The following is a 19,164-nucleotide window of genomic DNA, read 5'->3' on the forward strand; positions in this document are numbered from 1 at the left end:
CTATACTGAAATGCCACCAACAACTGGCAAGAAACCACCAACAAGAAGGCGTACATATCAGAGCATACTCTAAAAGGCTTATTAGTGCAGGGATGCAGGGAGAGTAGGGGTGAGCAGAGGTCAGAGGTCAGGCAAGGAAAACTTCAGGAGGTAGATTTCAGCCAGGCTCTGCATGATGTATGGACTTTACATAAAAGAAGATAAACTCGTAAGGGCCTGGAGAGGAAAAGGACTTCCTCACGTTCCCGAAACACAGAAAGGAGACGGTGCTGGGGGACAGGAGCAAGGAGTCTGGGGACTAATGACCCGAGGTGGGCTCCGTGTCTGGGAGAGAAAGCCAGGCCAGCACTGATGGGTTTAAGCAGTGGGACGACGTGACAGCACCAGAGCCAGATGCAAAACCGAGTGTCAGGACAGTTAGGTCTCGAATGGTGACTGTGGGAGTGTAGGGGCAACTGAAAGGAAGAACCAAAAGGTTTACAGAATAATAAAACAGGGGAATAGAGACGAATGACTAAGTAAGAACCTGCGCCCCCCCTCCCCCATTTTGATGCCAGGTGACTGAACAACATCCACGACAGAGAGAAAGCCTAACTGAGGAAGATGAGGCTCTGGTTTTCACAGTTGAAAGCAGAACAATCCTGGTCTACGTCTCACTTAGGCGGCTCTGAGGTGATGCCCGTGCTCTGCCTGCACACCCCCCTCGGAGCTTTAGCTACGGTCACCAGCATGGCCATGACTCAGCTAACACGGGGGTCCCTTAGGAACTGGGGGTGTTCGGCGCTGGCAGGGTGGGAAGGGGTGTGTGTGTGTGTGTGTGTGTGTGTGTGTGTAAGGTACAAACATGAGGAAGATACAGTCTCCACCTCAAAGAACTACCTAACAAGAACGAACCTCAGATACCCCCCTATGACAGCCTTTCTCGACCTTGGCACTACCGACATTTTAGGCTGGATGCTTCTGTTGTAGGGCCGTCCTGTGCACTGCAGGACATTTAGCAGCGTCCCTGGCCTCTGCCCACTAGACGCCAGTAGAACTGCCCCACCCTTCCCCCAGCTATGATAAAAAATGTCTCTAGATGTTGTCAAATGTCCCCTGGGAGGCAACATCACTCCCAGCTGAGAAACACTGCCCTGCAACTAATCAGAATACAGTATGAAAAGTGCTGTGTGGGTAGTTAATGGGGGCGCTGAAATAGTGACTAATTCTGCTCCAGGGAGATGGCACAGGGCTCTCCATCACTGAGGCGGTTCTCCAGGAGGATTCTGAAAGACCTGAATTTCAACTGCAAGGACCAAGGACCTGAAGGAGAACGTGCACGTGGAGGAAGTGGACTCAGATTTCCAAAGAAGAGAAGCTGCAGGGAGACGAGCAGAAGGGTCAGGAGGAAGAAAAGAGAGAACTGAGTGGGCAGGGCACGAGAGGAGAAACAAGAAGTGCCACCACGGCAGGCTCTGTAGGTGGCAGGGAAGAAGCAACCACCGCTCAAGCACAGAATTTAATAATTAAAATAAAAAAGGTAGGGCTTCCCTGGTGGCGCAGTGGTTGAGAGTCCGCCTGCCGATGCAGGGGACACGGGTTCGTGCCCCGGTCCGGGAAGATCCCACGTGCCGCGGAGCGGCTGGGCCCGTGAGCCATGGCCGCTGAGCCTGCGTGTCCGGAGCCTGTGCTCCGCAACGGGAGAGGCCACAACAGTGAGAGGCCCGTGTACCGGGAAAAAAAAAAAAAAAAAAAGAGAAAGCCCTGAGCCAGAAAGAAACGGTGCCTTACACAGAGGAGACGAGGATGGGGATTTCTACCGACTTCTTTTCAGAAGCTCTGGGAGGCCAGAAGACAATGAAATTACATCCATAACGTGTTAAAGAAAAAAACCCCAAAAACCAAACAACAGCTAACTCAATCTCTATAAAACAGCAAAACTGTCCTTCAAAAATCAAGATAAAAAAAAAATCAAGACGAAATAATGACATTGTCAGACAAACAGAAACTGTGATAATTCATCACCAATGTGGACCACACAAAAATGCTGGTGGGAGTTCTCCAGATGAAACGACAACAGACGGTGACTCTGTAGATCCACAGAGAAGAACAAGGAATGGTACCTATGTGGGTAAATATAAAAAGCTAATCTTTTCCCTTTTACCCTTCGTTTTGTTTAAAACAAAAACGATAGGGGTGGATTAAATGGAACTGTATTTTTCATATAATTCCGACACTAACTCTCAATAGACTGTGGTAAGTTAAAAATGATACTGAAACCCAGTCAGCAACCACACAACGACAACAACAAAACAGTGAGAAAGGTGTGGTTCAAGTATCAACAGAGCTCTATCAGCCCTGACGGAGGAGATGGGACCACCCCGAGTCTCCCGCTGAAAACAACTAGAAAATGGGAAAAAATACGTGGAACCATCTTCAGACATCAGACAACACGCGAGGCAGGGCCGTCGTCCCTGAGAGAAGGGAAGCGGGCTGAGCCCCGTGACCGCCACGTCCCTCTTGAGAGGCACTCTGTGGACTGGTGCAGGCAGCTGACCCCAAGTGGAGCAGGTCTCAGTGAGCTGAGGAGGTAGAAATCAAAGTCTGGGCCGACTGAGCCGGATGGAACCTGAAGGACAGACTACCAAACAAGGTGGAGCTGTCCAGAAAGAGAAAAGAAGGCTGCGCAGACACTGCCTGGAGGCCCCGACTGAACACCAAGCCGGGCATGCACGGGGTGAGAAGGCATCTGCCTTCTCACCAGGCAGAGTGAAAAGTCCTTGCTGAACAACCAGGGAAATCCATGGAGATCCCAGAAGTACCAGTAGAACTGAACCAGCCAGAGTAACGCTTAACACCCCAACAAAGCTTAAAAACAGCCTCGAAATAAGCACGTGAAAAGATACTCAACAGCATTAGCCATCAGGGACACGCAAACCGAAATAACAATGAGGTACCAATTCACATCCACTAGAATGGCTATCGTCAAAAAGAGAGACAGTAACAAGGGTCAGCGAGGACGTGGAGAAATTGGCACCCTGACACACTGCTGGTGGGAATGTAAAATGATGCAGCCGCTGTGGAGAAGTCCGGCAGTTCCTCAAATAGTTACACACAGATTACAATGTGACCCATAAATTCTACTCCAGGTCTACACCCGAGAGAAATGAAAACGTATATCCACATAAGCTCCTGTACATACATGACTGTTCATAGCAGCATCATTCACAACAGCCAAATAGTGGAAACCATTCAATGTCCATCAACTGATCAATAAGTAAAATGTGGTATGGCCATACAATGGAATATTATTTGGCAATAAAAAGAAATGAAGTACTGATATATGCTACAACACGGAGGAGCCCTGAAAACACTATGTTCCGTGAAAGAAGCCGGTCACGGAGGACCACATATCGTGTGATTCCATTTACATGAGTTGTCCAGTACAGGCAAATCTACAGAGACAAAGTAGATTAGTGGTTGCCTAGGGCTGGCGGTGATGGTGGACTGGTGGCGTGTCACAGCTAAAGGTGTGAAGCTTCTTTTTCGGGTAATGAGAATGTTCCGAAATTGACTGTAGTGATGGCTGCACAGCTCTGAATATACTAAAAGCCACTGAATTGTATACACTAAATGGGTGAAATATAGGATATATGAACTGTGTCTCAATAAAAGCTGTTTTTAAAAAAGGACCTGCAAGTAATTTAACTGCCTGTCCAGACAAACTCCAACTCTTTAAAGGAAGACAATACAGATATTCAACCACATGACATTAACAATGTCCAGCATCCGCTAGAAATTATTACATTTGCAAGAAGCAGGAAAATGTAACCCATAACAGGAGAAAAACCACCCTTTAGAATCAGACCCAGAACAGAGGTGAAGGAAAGAGCATCTGATACACACACACACACACATATATCTCAGATATGTAACAACTGATATATAACATGTTCAAGGATTTAAAGGAAAACATGAACACAGTAAGGAGAGAAATGGAAAATATAAAGAAGAACCAAATGGAACTTCTAGGACAGAAAATACACTATCTGAAAGGAAAAATATAGTAGGTAAGGTATTGTGGAGAAAATAACAGTGGAAATGAAGACACAGAAATAAAATATATCTGAAATGAAGCACTGAGAGGAAACAATACTGGGAAAACCCCTACAAAACAGCAGTCTCAGTTGAGTAACTAGAATCCTAGAAAGTGGGGGAGGGGACAGAAAAATACTTGAAGAAACAGTATCTAAGAGAATGGAGAAAAAGAATATGATAACTCAATAGCTACAGACAAAGCGTGTGACACAATTCAACATGCATTCACGAGAAACACTCTTGGCCAACCTGGAAAAGAACAAACGTCCTCAACATGATAAAGGGCATCTATGAAAAAACTACCGCTAACACCATAAGTAACAGTGAAATACTGAATGCTTTCCCTCTAAGATGGGACACAAGGGAAGGAGGTCCGCTTTCTTGATGTCAATGCTCTACTGGAGGTCTTAGCCAATGAAATAAAGCAAGAAAAGGAAATATCGCGTGTCCACAGATTGCAAAACTCGGTATTGTTAAGATGCCAACTCCTTCCCAAACTGCTCTACGGACTGCCTCCCAATAACATCAGCAGGCATTTTTTTTTTTTTAATAGTTATCAAGAGACTATTCTATTGGCATAGAGACAGACAAGTAGAACAACAGGACAGAACAGAGCCCAGCAACAGACCCACATTTAAGGCAGTAAAACAATTCTATGACAGAAAGAAAGTCTTTTCAATAAATGGGGTGGGTACAACTGACTGTATCTGCAGATAACATCATTACGTACACAGAAAAATCCTAACAAATGTACAAAAAGACTACTAGAATAAGTGAATCTTACAAGATGAAAGGTTAATATATAAAAATCAATTGTGTTTTTATATAGTAGTGATAAATTCTTAAAAATGAAATAAGCCATAGCTTTCACAATAGCACTTTTCTGTTTATAATTAGAAAATGAGGTGTAATATAGAGGAAACAAAATGTATCCTCAAGTATTAAGAAAAACTTTGGACTATATATTTAGATATAACTGCTCTTTAGAAATTCTGATTTAATTAACTACTGCTGAGATCTATTATACGGGGTTTAGCTGCATTTTATTAAAATGTAGCCACTTATTAATCATATTTGTGCTGATTCTGCCAGCCCAAAAGCAGAGATATGACCATTATAAGGAAAACCAATATTCAGCTGCATTTGGCAGTATTTAAGAAATCAGGTATGGGGCTTCCCTGGTGGCGCAGCGGTTGAGAGTCCGCCTGCCGATGCAGGGGACACGGGTTCGTGCCCCGGTCCAGGAAGATCCCACATGCCGCGGAGCGGCTGGGCCCGTGAGCCATGGCCGCTGAGCCTGCGTGTCCAGAGCCTGTGCTCCGCAACGGGAGAGGCCACAGCAGTGAGAGGCCCGCGTACCGCAGAAAAAAAAAAAAAAGAAATCAGGTATGTCATGTGAAATAAATATGGAATACTTATGAAGTCTTTGGTAAAACTTCCTTCTAAGAGTATGTCTTAAGCAGAAGCTTATTTTTCCATTTAGTGTAGGAATTTAATTATTGGGCAATACTGACCATTACATGTAAAAACAGTATTAACTGGATTGCCTTTTACCTATTAGATACCCAAAACAGTACTAGATAAAGAAAGTATACAATTCTGTCCTTCCCCAACCTTGCCAAAAAAAACAAAAACAAAAACAACAAAACAAAACCAACTCAAAAACAACAACAAAAACCAAAACCAAACACCAAACAAGCTGGTAGAATCACAAAAATCAGTGTTAGATAAAGGCCATATGTAGTTTTCAAACTATGCTCTTATACAACAGTTGGACCAGGAACCAGGGATCTGCCACTAAAATTAGCCAGTAGCAGTCTTTTCTTAAGTGGCAGAAAAATGTCAAAACTGAATTTCTCCAATTTTAATTTTTACTTTAGAAGCACACAGTCCGTGTATTTCTTTTATAAAATTTCAGGGGTAACTGCATAAGGCCCGGGAGTCAGGCCTGTGTTGTTCTCACCTCCACCGTGGGCTTCACTGGGCACAGCCACCCCCGGTCTGGAAGGGTGCGAGGGGCCTCCTTCATTCACGGGTCCAGGCAGATCTCAACACTACGGCATGCCCATAATGCCGTTAAAGAGCAGAAATTTAATGGAATGTATAGACCATCCAGGCAATAAATAAGCACACAGAATCCCACTAACCTGAGGACTCCTGAAAGGGGAATAAAGAGGCTATTGGCTTTTATACTTCCTGAGACTACCTTCTTAAGCTCCAAATATCAGACTGATTTACACTGAGGTTTCCTGCACATTATGTATACTTGGAAAAATCAACCACCGGCACCACCAAGCCGGTACCAAAAAAGAAAAACACAAAATCTTAAAACACACACACACACACACACACACACACACACACACCTCTAAATACGTACAGAGAAATATATAGCTCCACTTACTTGACATAGGATTTCTGGCACTTACCATGGGTGACTTATAGTATCTATGAAGTATATTAATGAAATCTGTAATTGTTAGCATTCCTGGAAGAAAGAATTATATATTAAATGTAAAACTACGAAAACATTATTAAAGAAAAATTTCAGATGATGAGCAAACCTGGAGTATTTATTTACTAGACAGCCTTAAAGACTACCAGCACAGCTTAATATATTATTTAAAACTGTTAATCTGTTAATTATCTACACCACACTAAGATATACAAATTTAGCTGAAATCAAACCTGATAGTAATTAATGGAATTAATCACAGTAGTTGGCAATTCACCAAGACAAAACTTTCTGAATGTTTATTAAACATCACAAAAGACTTGTGGCTACATGTAAATAATTTAGGATACTTTAAAATAAGATAAAGTATCCCATAAGCTCTAGAAACATGACACTTTTGGTAGCACTTGGATTGTTTTCTGAGAATCCTCCTAAAAACAGCACCTTTCACAGGCACAATTTACGGAGGGCCCACTGTGTGCCGGACACCAGGACTACAGAGATGAAGGCGTGAACCTCTCCCCTGAGGCAGCTGCAGCCCGAGGGGCGGCGGACACCGAGTGCCATTTCAGAATGATGCGATGCCTCCTAAGAGGGACAACACCCATTGTCCACTGTGGTTCATAAGATGAGAAAATTATGGAGCTTAGATACCGCTGAGTTACGTGGTATTTTTAATAGCGTTAACAACGCTTTATCAAAGGTACCAATCACGTTTCCATCGATTCATCTGCTGTGTCAGAAAAGTGCTCACCGGGGAGGGAGCGGGGATGGCCCGCGGCAGGACCGCAAGCGGAGGGATCGACAGGGAGGGGTCGGGCCTCAGCCTTGGGACCAGGGGACCGGCAAGGGCACTGAGGAGGCTTCAGAGCCAAAACGGCGCTGAATCCAAAGAAACTCCACACAGGTACATAAATGTTTTGAATTCACTCGCAGTCCCACCGCACAGGATGTAAAAGCAAGGCTGTCCTTCGATTGGTAACATGTCTACTAGGCTGCACTCCAAACAAGCACTTCTTGAGCTAACTCAGGCTTTCAGATCCCCGGCCCGTGCCGCTCACCTACAAAACTTTGTCTTTTACTCTCCCACAGAGGCGCTGCTCGGACACCGTTGGCTACTAGGGCAAAGAAGGCCTTTTTAACCTAAGACCAATGAGAGAGACAACACGCATTTTTAGTCTATATATATGCAGGGAGAAAAATACCTTCCACTGAAACACTCAACCAAATCTTACCAGTTAAAAATAACTGAATTTATTAACATCAGCAATATGCTTTGGTATTATATTGAAAGGTATATAGGGATTGGAGATTATTTTTTCAAACTGAAACAATGCAATCAGAGAGACTTTATGTAATTAAAACCACACAGAAGAATTAAACTTCAGAGGTTTGTTTTTTTCGGGCCACGCCACACAGCTTGTGGGCTCTTACTTCCCCAACCGGGGACTGAACCCGGGCCCTCGGCAGTGAAAGCGCCGACTCCTAACCACTGGACCTCCAGGGAATTCCCCAAACTTCCGAGTTTGCTCTTTCCTATATGTGGTTATTAGTTCATTCAGAAATACTGAAGTTCTATCAAAGTACTTGAAATGAAAATTTGTTTTTCATGTGTTCAATAACAAAACAACAAGCATTCCCCCTTCATTTCCCTGAGGCTGAGAAAGAGAAGGAATGAAAGATGTAATATACTCCTACTTTTATATCTTCTTGAGACAGACATTCACTGTGTGCCTATTATGGGCTGGGCCCTGTTCAGAGTAGTTCACATACAGTGTCTCCCTGAGCCCTCGGGACAAACACCCTCCGGGACACCGTGACAGGCAGCAGAAGTGATGATTTATTAAAAGCCAAAAGCTCAATGCTGAAAATGACCTCTAAATACAGACAGCAAATAACATATGGAAAATGGTTCAATTTTACTGATAAAGAAATGAAAATTAAAGCAAATTTAAAGTACCATTTATAGCTGCTAAATAAGCCAGTATTTTTTCGTTATAGCGCCCGACACAAGTGCAGTTGTCAACCCACTGGTGGCTCCATGAATTGTTAGAATAGTTTTTGAGCCACAGCTTGTACCAAGAATCACAAAAATATTCATACTGTTTGTGTACTAGCTTTTTCTCTGTTGAATTACTTACTCATACAAAAATTTTAGGAGTAGGACTCCTGAATCAGAGATGTTCAATTATGTGGCATTATTTCTAACACTGAAAACTGGAGAAAGATCTGCCTCCAACAAAACTTGTTAAATGTTGGTATACCAGTGAGAAAAAAGCATCAAATAGTATAACTGTGAAGATTATGTTGAAGTAAAAAAAAAGGTCTATGGCAGTGAAAATGCAGACTATAAAATTATGCATTATAATTATATAAAACATGTATTTACACAGAAAAGATCAAAGAGAAACAAGCAAAAAAATTAAACTTCTATATTATGGAGTTGAGGCAGTGGAAGTGTATCTCTTAAAATTTTTTTTTATTCTGTGGTACAGTTATCTTTTTTTGCTAAGAAAGAAAAAGGTTATTTTCTCACCCACTATACTCCGAAACCCCTTGTTAACTTAATAGTGAAAAGAGAGGATTTTAGGAAACTAGAGCTTCAAGTCAGAGTAGAAGTAATAACTCGACACCTGTTTCTGCCTTTACTGTGACTCATTTTGCCTCTATTTAGAATGACTTATGTAGGTGCCTGGTTCACCTGCACAAGGGCAGAAGGACAGCTGGTGGGTGAGGGGGATTCTCATTAGTCATTTTCCACACTTGTCTTAGCCGAGTCCAGCACCGTCCTGAGTACGGCAGGGACTCCATCAATCTGTTGAACAAACTGGCAGGAAACTAGGAAGAGGAGGTGAGCAGAGCCAACCCAAGGGCACGAGAGCCAGACAGTAGCTAAATGGCATCCACAAACTGGTAAAATGGTTTCTGAACCACAGCTTGTATCAAGAATCACAAAAATATTCACACTGTTTGTGTAACTAAATGGCATTCGGGGACGGTGTGCCGGTGTGCATGGTCTATTTCTACCTTGATGATGCTCTGGGAATCCTTGACTGTGGGCCTAGAAAATATTATAAAAGAATATGGGGGGAAGTCATGGATGAACGGATTCTGAAACACATGAAGTATCTGCTTAGCTTGTTTTTCTAACTCGCTGGAGGAGGCAGGGAGTGGGGGCACTTTTAAAACCACAAACTGCTTACTGTTTCCTCCAAAATAACAGATTTAGCAGAGAAAACCAGTATTAAAATCATTCATCAGGATCATTCACGTAACCCTAAGTGACCACAGCTGTTGAAAAGCCACTCCGGAAAGTTCTGGTTTGGCCATGATGAAGTAGCTGAAAACAACCGCACGAGTTGGACAAAACATACAAATCCCCATTAGAAAGTGCTGGCGGGCAGCACACAGGCAGGATTCAGGGAACTACAATTCTTGAGAGAAAAGAAAGATATGAACTGAGCTACAAAATTCTGGAATTTTTCCAAAGGCATTTTCCAAATCATGTTCAAATAGGCGACTTTCAATAGAAAATCTGCATCTATCAAAAGCATCAGATAAAACCCAGGCAGGAAAAATACAAAGAAAACCACACCTAGCACATCGTAGGTAAGATGCTAAAAATCAAAAGCAAAGAAAAAACCATCCAGAGGGAAGAAGAGACATTAACTTCCAAAGGAGCAGCAATCAGACCGATGGCAACACCAACAGAAGCAGGGCCTAACTTTAACACTCAATGTAATGACTGTTCTTTCAGAAACAGGGAAAATCCTGCTTCCCCACGATAACTTCTCTAACCTGCTACCTACAAGCTCTTAAACAGCCCCTAAATGCTCCAAGTTAGTTACTAAAGGGGTTTCAAGGCCTCTGCACACAAAACACAAGGCAATGCCCGCACAGCACTGACTCTCTCAGGTACCGAAGACGGACAGGCCAGGGACGCAGAGGGTGGGGTGGTGATGTGTGCTGACCTCAGGTCATCCTGAGGATACACTGCTGATGTCACGTGAGGGAAAAACCCAGGGAAGCAGCCGTCCAGCGGCAAAGGGGACATGAAGAGTTCAAGGTGAAAAGTGCCTTCACTTCTGCACAAGAAGGTATCAATAAAACAACCAGACGCTAAGGAAAATACTTGGAGTGAAGCAAAAAAGCCTCCTGGTGGTTTCAGTGGGCGAAGCTGCAGGACCAACTGGACAGACTGACTTTTCGTCAGCTCAGGTCCTTAACCCTCTCCGAGCCTCAACATTCTTAGCTACAAGATGGGGCTAACAGATAGCGCTTTCCTCACCAAGGGCATGTTTTTTTGTTTGTTTGTTTTTTTCGTTTCTTGGCCACGCCGCACGGCTCGCAGGATCTCAGTTCCCTGACCAGGGGCTGAACCTGGGCGCTTGGCAGTGGAAGTGCTGAATCCTAACCACTAGGCCACCAGGGAACTCCCGCAAGTGCGTGGACTAACCAGACTTGCTATGAAGAGCTAAAAAGAATAAGAGCTTTAATTTTCCACTCTCTACTGACAGACCAGAAGCAGAGAATGAGTTAGTTTTAATTTCAGCCACACAAACTGTTGACAGGTCCACACGTCATGGAGGGAGTCACAATTCCACCCTCCAGAGACCCGACAGAACTCCCTAAAGTGGACAAGATGTGCTCTCAGTACCTTAGCGGGGGACGTCTCAGCGTCCCCAGATCAGCAGCCCTGCCTGCTGCTGTGGTTTCACTGCAGCCTCTGCAGTGACGAAACCTTCTAAACTTGGCTTTCTTAGCACCACATGCACGGAGTGTTTGAGGGGCAATTTAAAACTACGCTCGGGAAACTCCTCAATTACAGAAGGCACAGGGTGTCACCAACGAACCATCAACAGAGGCTGAAAGAGGACTGGTGCGGCCTACTTCTAAGGGAAAAACTCTAGGGGCCTTGAGCGCCTCTGAAAATTTCTTTCAACTGATAACGCAATTTGCTCAAACTGTTACCAATTAAAAATTTTATATTTTAATAGGATTTTCTTTTTTCTTTTTTATAAATTTATTTATTTACTTTTGGCCGCACTGGGTCTTTGTTGCCGACCACGGGCTTTCTCTAGTTGCGGCAAGTGGGGGCTACTCTTCGTTGCGGTGCGTGGGCTTTTCACTGCGGTGGCTTCTCTTGTTGCGGAGCATGGGCTCTAGGTGCAAAGGCTTCAGTAGTTGTGGCGCACGGGCTTAGTTGCTCCACGGCATGTGGGACCTTCCCAGACCAGGGCTCGATCCCATGTCCCCTGCATTGGCAGGCAGATTCCTAACCACTGTACCACCAGGGAAGCCCTTAATAGGATTTTCAAACAACCAAATGTGATAATCAGCTAAGTAAAGAGGAAAATAAAAGTCTAATATAAAAATGATTTTTTTTTTTTTTTTTTGGGGTACGCGGGCCTCGGGCCCTTCTGTTCTCTCTCCCGTTGCGGAGCAGAGGCTCCGGACGCGCAGGCTCAGCGGCCATGGCTCACGGGCCCAGCCGCTCCGCGGCATGTGGGATCTTCCCGGACCGGGGCACGAACCCGTGTCCCCTGCATCGGCAGGCGGACTCTCAACCGCTGCGCCACCAGGGAAGCCCTATAAAAATGATTTTTAAAAAGGGTAAGCCGGCCTTAGTTGCGCTAAGAGATTCTGGCAATCTAAATGCCAAGTAGCACATCTATGTTCCCCCAAAATGGGAATCTGATTCCTCTAATGCTTCCCTGCTTTCCACACACAGTTTTACCCTGATTCTCAATAATTAAGTTAATCGTGGGGCTCTTAAAATGAATGCTGATACATAGCTAAAGCTCTTTAAAACTGTTCACTACAGTTTACTAAGTTTTTACATCAGAGCTCGTCAAATGGATTTCACAACACCTGACAGCGTCTCCCCTGAGCAAGGATGGGCCCAGCTTCTCAGGTTTGTCTCCAAGACCCTCTGCGATGCAGCCCCAGCCTGACCCCTACCGTCCAGCAGACTCCTCAGTCCGTGAACTTATCTTCCGTTTTTTTGGCTGTGTCACAATGTTCCTTCTACTTCAAAGGGACTTACCTTCTGCTCCACCTGTTAAAGCCCAGTTTGCCTGTAACTTCTAAGTCCTCAACACAACCTACGCACGTCACGCCCGGCCGAGTCGAATCCCTCCTCTACTCCCGCAGGACCTCATGCATCTCCTTCCTGGAGTTTCCCTCGTGGCTCCTTAGGTTTAAAAGTGGCAGAGAAACATTTCTGGCATCTCTTCCTCTTGAAAAGTTATTCTCAAACTACAGCGAGTATAAACTAGAAGGAAAGTGAGCGAGGAGATGCCAGGACGAGAAGCAGGTGGAGCACGGTTCACGCTGACCAAGAGGAGGAGCCTCGTGGGGAGGGGCGCGGAGAGGAGCCCACTGATCCCCCCGACCCGGAAGACCCAAGACTGGAGGCTCCGGATGCTTGGGCAGGGGCAGGGCTGAAAACAAGCAGGAAGATTGTTTCAAATCAGGTCATGACCAAAGCCACCCGCCATCACCATCAAAGGATTATTTTCCTGGAGAAACTGCTTCAGAAGTAAACGACACAGAGATGAACATTTGGGGGCTTCCAATGAAAAGGACGGTGGCCAACACTCTTCAGTGAGACCCCCCAGGCAGAAGCTCCCCTGTGATCACCCCCCAGCTGCCGGTGCTCACTCTTAATTACGAGCCACTCGACACAACCCTGAACGTTGCAGCCGCACGACTTCTAGTTTTGAATGCGTCTCACTGGATGGGTTAAGAACAAAGAAGCTTCTAAGAAGCAGCACAGAAAAGTAACGAGAGAAGGAGACAGGATAAGAATATTAAAGGATCAATTCAGGGGGCCCAAGATCTCCCGACTGAAGTTCCAGAAGAAAGGAAACAGCAGGAAGAGAATCTCGGAACGAACAGCACAATGAACACGGACCGAGTGACACGTGTGTCAGGTCCAAAGGCCCATCGGGTGCCTGGCTCACAAGTGGAAAAGACCACAACCAGGCGCCCGGCATGGAAGCACCAGAGATAGAGAGAAAACCCCAAAAGCTTCCGAGAGGGAAAACCGCACATAAAAAGATGGAGATTAAAGAAGAGAAAAACCACGACAGCTGTCTCTTCAGCGACACTGGCAGCTAAAAGCAATGGGACGACGCCTTCGAAATTCTCAACCGACCTCGTGGAATCTACACACAGTCTACAGATTGAGTGTAAGTAGCTAACTCTCATGCATCTTTTCCTGGGACGTGTACGGACAGCGTTTGCACCCCCTGACCCCCCTGACGTTTGCACCCCCTGATGGAGCTGGATAGCGTTCGACGAGGCCACAAGGTTGGGATTAGTGTCCGTATGAGAAAGACCAGAGCTCTCGTGCGCTCCAGGCAGCTGTCTGCAAGCCAGGAAGAGAGGCCTCGCGGGGAACTGACGCCACCCGGCACTTGGTCTTGGACTCTCAGCCTCCAGGGCTGGGGGAGAAATTCCTGTGAAGCCTGCCAGCCTGCGGGGTTTTGTTATGCAGCCCGAGTGCACTAGGGCCGGAAGCTCCTGGAGAAAGTGCTCCGCCAAAACAGAGAGAATAAATCACGAAAGCAGAAAAGCATGTGTTCAAAAATCAGGAGAGGGTGGAGGCAATTCCCTCCACGAACGAGTGAAAGTCTCAGGTGACGGTGACGGGCAAGAAGACGCAGGGCCGCAGGCGTGGCTCCAAGTAGGGCTGGAAATGTGTGGGCCAAGTCCGGCTGCACAGGAAATCCTACTGAGAAGTCAGCCGGTGGGAAAAGCCTTAGGTGTTCAAAGAAAATAAAAAACGGAAGAATTCTAAGCTCCAGGAACAACACTGAACTGTACAAATAGGAAATGTAACCACGTAAACCACTGGGCCCAGTGACACAGTCAAATGAATGAAAGCACCCCGGTACTGAGATAGTGACACCGGGCGTGAGGGGAGGAAGGAAGCCACACAAGGAACAAAGAACCCAGCTACCGAATTAGGGAGGAAAACGTGTCTAAAACTAATGAATCAAGGTAATGTGGCAGTGAACGCCAGATTTAACAGCTGAACTGCCGGTTCTGGGGAGTATGACAAGGGCGTAAGGAACAGGGACTGCTGTTTTCAGGTAAGCTTTTCTCGTACCACTTTTAAACTGTGTGACGCTTAAAACCACGGCCTGTGCTTCTGGGTTAACAGCCTGCTGGCTGTCGGCAGCAGGTCCCGCCCCGTGGGAGCGCCACAGCTCTGAGCCCCCAGCCTTGTTCTCTTCCGCGACGCGCTCTAATCCCCACTGCTCCGGGTGGCAGCTACTTACTAATTGGGCCTAGGAGCAATTCAGCTTACTGAGGAATCTTTCTGGATATGAGTTATTATTCGCTCTCTCTCCTGGTTTCAAGTCATCTGTTAATTAGAGGATGCGGTCAACAAAGTCAGTATTCAAGTCATCGTTCAGATGCTGCCGAGCTTACAGTGAAGGAATCTTAAGGCGCCCCAGCAGTGTCTTACCCAGAAAGCAGAGCCTGGCTCGCACGTGGTTTATTTGAGAATGTGGTCCCGGGGGCGGGAGTGACACAGGCTAGCAGGGGAGCCAGCGTCAGTGTGTGAAGGGTGGTGGAGCTGGCCGCAGGACAGGGGCCTGGCAGGGGCTCGACGGCACCGGGTTCGTCCTCCCCGAGCGTGCGAGGCAGGGGCGTTTCCCCACCTGCTCATCCCTGCTGGTTACAGAAGCGGAGGTGCCACCCACCACGCCTGCAGGGCTAGCTGCAGTAGCAGGTGGCCCGGCCCACGAGAGGCATCCAGTACAGCTAGAAACCTCGCTCCAGGCAGGCTGCGATTTCACTGACGTTCCCCTAAGGTCCATAAGCCAGCAATTCACTGAGCTGCCAAGATACACTTCTGCATCTTCTCCATCAGGACAGGGCACGAGGCTCTGTCAACCGTCAAGACGAAACCCAGGTTTGCCTTTCACGGTATTACCACATCTACGAACAGTCCCAAAAGGAAATCGGGTTCATCTCCCCGACTTTCTGGGGTCGGTTCATGATAGGTTTCCAGAGACTACTACTTTTATTACTTTATGAATAATTCATTCAAACACCTTACCTGGGAATGACACCACATTTCCCACCGTTTTCTGAGGACTCTTTTTTTCCTCTCACCTGGAACCTCGGGCGTCAGGCCTCAGACCTGTTCTCCACCATTCTTCCACTCCCACTGAGAGCCTGGCAGTCTGCATCCTGATTAAACTAGGGATCAGAAAGCAAACAGGCACCTCCTACCGTCCACACCTATCCTGGGCTGTAACTTCTTCTAATCACCATTCACTGTACTTTTTCCGTTTTGAAGATCATTTTCCTTGATAATGAAAAAGCACAAAACGGGCTGAAGAGTTTCCCTTCCTCTTTATCGGCACCTGCAGCATGAATCTCGAGCAACAGAGCGAACCCTTATCCTTCTTGCTTCTAAAGCAGGCGAGCACCTGCTTCCCGCTTGTGGATCTCGATTCTAACCCCAATTAAGAGGACCCTGGGGGCTTCCCTGGTGGCGCAGTGGTTGGGAGTCCGCCTGCCGATGCAGGGGACGCGGGTTCGTGCCCCGGTCCGGGAAGATCCCACATGCCGCGGAGCGGCTGGGCCCGTGAGCCATGGCCCGCTGAGCCTGCGCGTCCGGAGCCTGTGCTCCGCAACGGGAGAGGCCACAACAGTGAGAGGCCCGCGTACCGCAAAAACAAAAAAAAAAAAAACAAAAAAAAAAAACAAACAAGAGGACCCTGGGCAGCCCCCTCCTAGTCATGCCCTTCTTCAACTTACTTATACGCTCGTCTTTCTATATTTTCTACATGTGCTTCTAAAAACCCGTGTTTGGCAAACAGCCACTTATTTGGACACTTGCCTGTTTTCTCTTTCATTGGCACTATTAAAATCGTATCAATTGGAATGATTTGAACAATAAAACAAAGTAATAGTGGATTATAACCCAATGGAATCTATCTATCTATCTCCATAAACGTATGCCGACACAAATGACTGAATAAATAAGTGAAAGGAAGGAACACACGTCCTTTGCAGAAGAATTCCAACCAACTTGCGTAGCCCTCAACTTCCCACTCCTTACGTGTGGGCGGTGCAGAGTGACCTTCTCCTAAAGAGGACAGTATGGAAAAGAGGAACTTTACAGTAAAGAAACCTGATAGACATACCGCAGCCAGGTGACTGAGGTTAAGATCGACAGCGATAAGCAGTAAGCAGTTCTGATATGACGTGAGGCGCACTTTACCTCTGTGGTCTTCCTTCCAAAGCCCATAATCCAAGTCTGGTCATGAGAAAAAAACATCCGACAAATTCCATTTGGGGGCATCCTACAGCGCACCTGGCCAGCTCCTCAAAACTGTCAAGGTTCCCAAAAGCCAGGAAGTCTGAGAAACTGTCACAGCAAAGGGGAGCCTGAGGGGACGTGATGACTAAATGTTAACAGTAACCTGGATGGGATCCTCGAGCAGAAAAATGACATCAGGAAAAGACACAGAGAAATCTAAACAAACTGTGAACTTCAGGCAATAACTATGTATCAGTACTGGTTCGTTAACTGTGACAAATGTGACCATACTAACGTAAGATGGCAAAAATGGAGCGAACTGGGTGTGGGGTATATGGGAACGATCTGTACTATCTTCACAACTCTTCTATCAAAATCTAAAAAAGTTTATGAAAAACGTTGTTAGTAGAATGTTGCTAGAAACACACACTCCCTCACACTGCCATGGTGAGGGAAGACCCATATGGTTCTCAGTGCTCCCGTCGCCCCCCAGTCCTGGAAGTGATGATTCCACTGTGCAGTTCTATTTACTTTGGAGCCTTCCAGACCTCCTGAGAAGTTACCATTTAGAACCTGAAGGCACTAAACCATACCTATCAGTACTATCTGTGCTGCCAGACTTCCTCGGAAGGGACGGTATGTGTTCTCTACTCCGCCATTTACTAAACTACTGTCTCTCAGCCCCAAACCCTCCCTTCTGACTCTGCTTCGTGACACTGGGGCCCTGTGGACCACATCTCAAGTCTGCCATGGGCTCTACTGCAGCCTGACAGGAGGGAGGCCAGCGGGGACTGGAGGGCTAGGCTGAAGAAGGGCTGCTTCACCTGATGACCACCTGTATCGGTGTGCGAGGGCGGCCACAACAGAGCACCATGAACTAGGGGCACAAACAACAGAGACTGATCGTCTCACAGTCCCGGAGGCTGGAAGTCTGAGATCAGGGTGTCAGCAGGCTTGGTTCCTTTTCTGTGCAGAAAGATCTGTTCTAGGCTTCTCACCTGGCCGCTGGTGGTGTGCAGGCACGCCCTGACACCCCTGGGCTTGCACACGCGTCACACTGATTTCTGCCTTCATTGTCACCGGTACTCTCCCCGTATGCAGGATTCTGTGTCCATATCTCCCCTTTGTATAACGACGCCGACCACGGTGGACTACAGGACCGACGCCTTCGTGACTAATTACCTCTTAGTGGCCCTACGTCCAGGTAAGGTCACGTGCCGCAGCGCCTGGAGGTCAGGACACAGGACTGTGGGGAGAGGGCCCGGCCCGGCGCACATCCCGCCTGCCGGCCGCTCCACCTGCTTCCCTCCTGCAGCAGCAGTGGCTGAGTCCCGCCTGAGCGGCCTCCGCACGCTCTACCCCCACCGCCTGCCGCCGAGGCACAGCCCCAGCCAGAGGCGGCCCCTCGGAAGGCGCCACAGGCTCTTCCTTACCTCCCTGATGCCCCAGAGCAGCGGTTTTCGAGCCGCAGAGCGCTAGAACCAGAACCGCTGGAAGGACTCGGTAAGACACGACCACTGGGCCTCACCATGACTTCCGGTTTACTGGGTCTGAGGTGGCCTGACGGTCTGTGTGTCCCGGAAGTTCCTAGTGATGCTAAAGCTGCAGGTCTGAGAACGCTGCCTCAGAGGTCAGTACTTACCCTGTCAGTGACCCAGTTGACTTACGTCCAATTACCACTGGTTTACGTTAGTTTTCTGTTCAACGGCTGCTATGGCTTCTGTGTCCTGACTGGACCCTGACTGATGCAGAAGCGCACGCACCAGGCAGGGTTCTGGGGACAGAGGGTTTGGGACCGGGCGCATGTCTTTGGGCCTGAACACAGTGCTGAGCTCTGGGTCAGCGGGGACTCAGATCCCCAGTGATCCCGGGCAGGCAGCGGCATCGAGAGGGAACAAGCATCACCTGTGACCGTGGTGTCCCCGCCCCACTCCGCAGCCGCCAGAGGAAAGCAGGGGCCAGGCGCTGCTGCACTAGCTGTCACTGCAGCGACAGGAACGTGAGATCCGGTGTGGGCAGAGTCCTGCCAGAGGATGGGGCTCACACACCGGGGAAAGGACAAGCTCCGACTGGGGACTCTCGGTCACCGAGAACCTGGCAGCCTCTATGGCAGCCCTAAAACGCCCTTCTCTTGTAGCTACCAGGCTGACCTTTCCCAAATCCAACACAAAATGTAATTCTGCGGGACTCGGAGAGTCACCACCCCGAACTCACAGTCTCCCCGGTCTCTGACGTGAAAGCCGGGGCTCTGATTTGGAAGGAGTGCAGCCCTGGAACCCAGCACAGCGACAGAGCTGGACTCGGACGACGCAGAGATTCCTGAACGCCAGAGCGACTCCGAGCC

At 47.4% G+C, this 19,164-nt stretch overlaps 1 protein-coding gene across 6 annotated transcripts in view; it reads right to left on the reverse strand.

Moving 5' to 3' along the window:
- Positions 1-19,164, reverse strand: part of PRKAG2 (protein kinase AMP-activated non-catalytic subunit gamma 2) — a 282,508-nt gene that overhangs the window by 19,388 nt on the left and 243,956 nt on the right. For all 6 annotated transcript variants that reach the window (XM_029233295.1, XM_029233294.1, XM_029233300.1 and 3 more), the window contains 2 exons: positions 7,594-7,675; positions 6,507-6,565 (listed from right to left, as the gene is read on the reverse strand). In XM_029233295.1, the coding sequence (XP_029089128.1) occupies positions 6,507-6,565; positions 7,594-7,675 (141 nt within the window). The remainder of the gene's footprint in view (positions 1-6,506; positions 6,566-7,593; positions 7,676-19,164) is intronic.

The sequence above is a fragment of the Monodon monoceros genome, unplaced genomic scaffold (assembly GCF_005190385.1).
Source record: "Monodon monoceros isolate NGI ecotype Baffin Bay Population unplaced genomic scaffold, NGI_Narwhal_1 Super_Scaffold_2, whole genome shotgun sequence".
Taxonomy (NCBI): Eukaryota; Metazoa; Chordata; class Mammalia; order Artiodactyla; family Monodontidae; genus Monodon; species Monodon monoceros.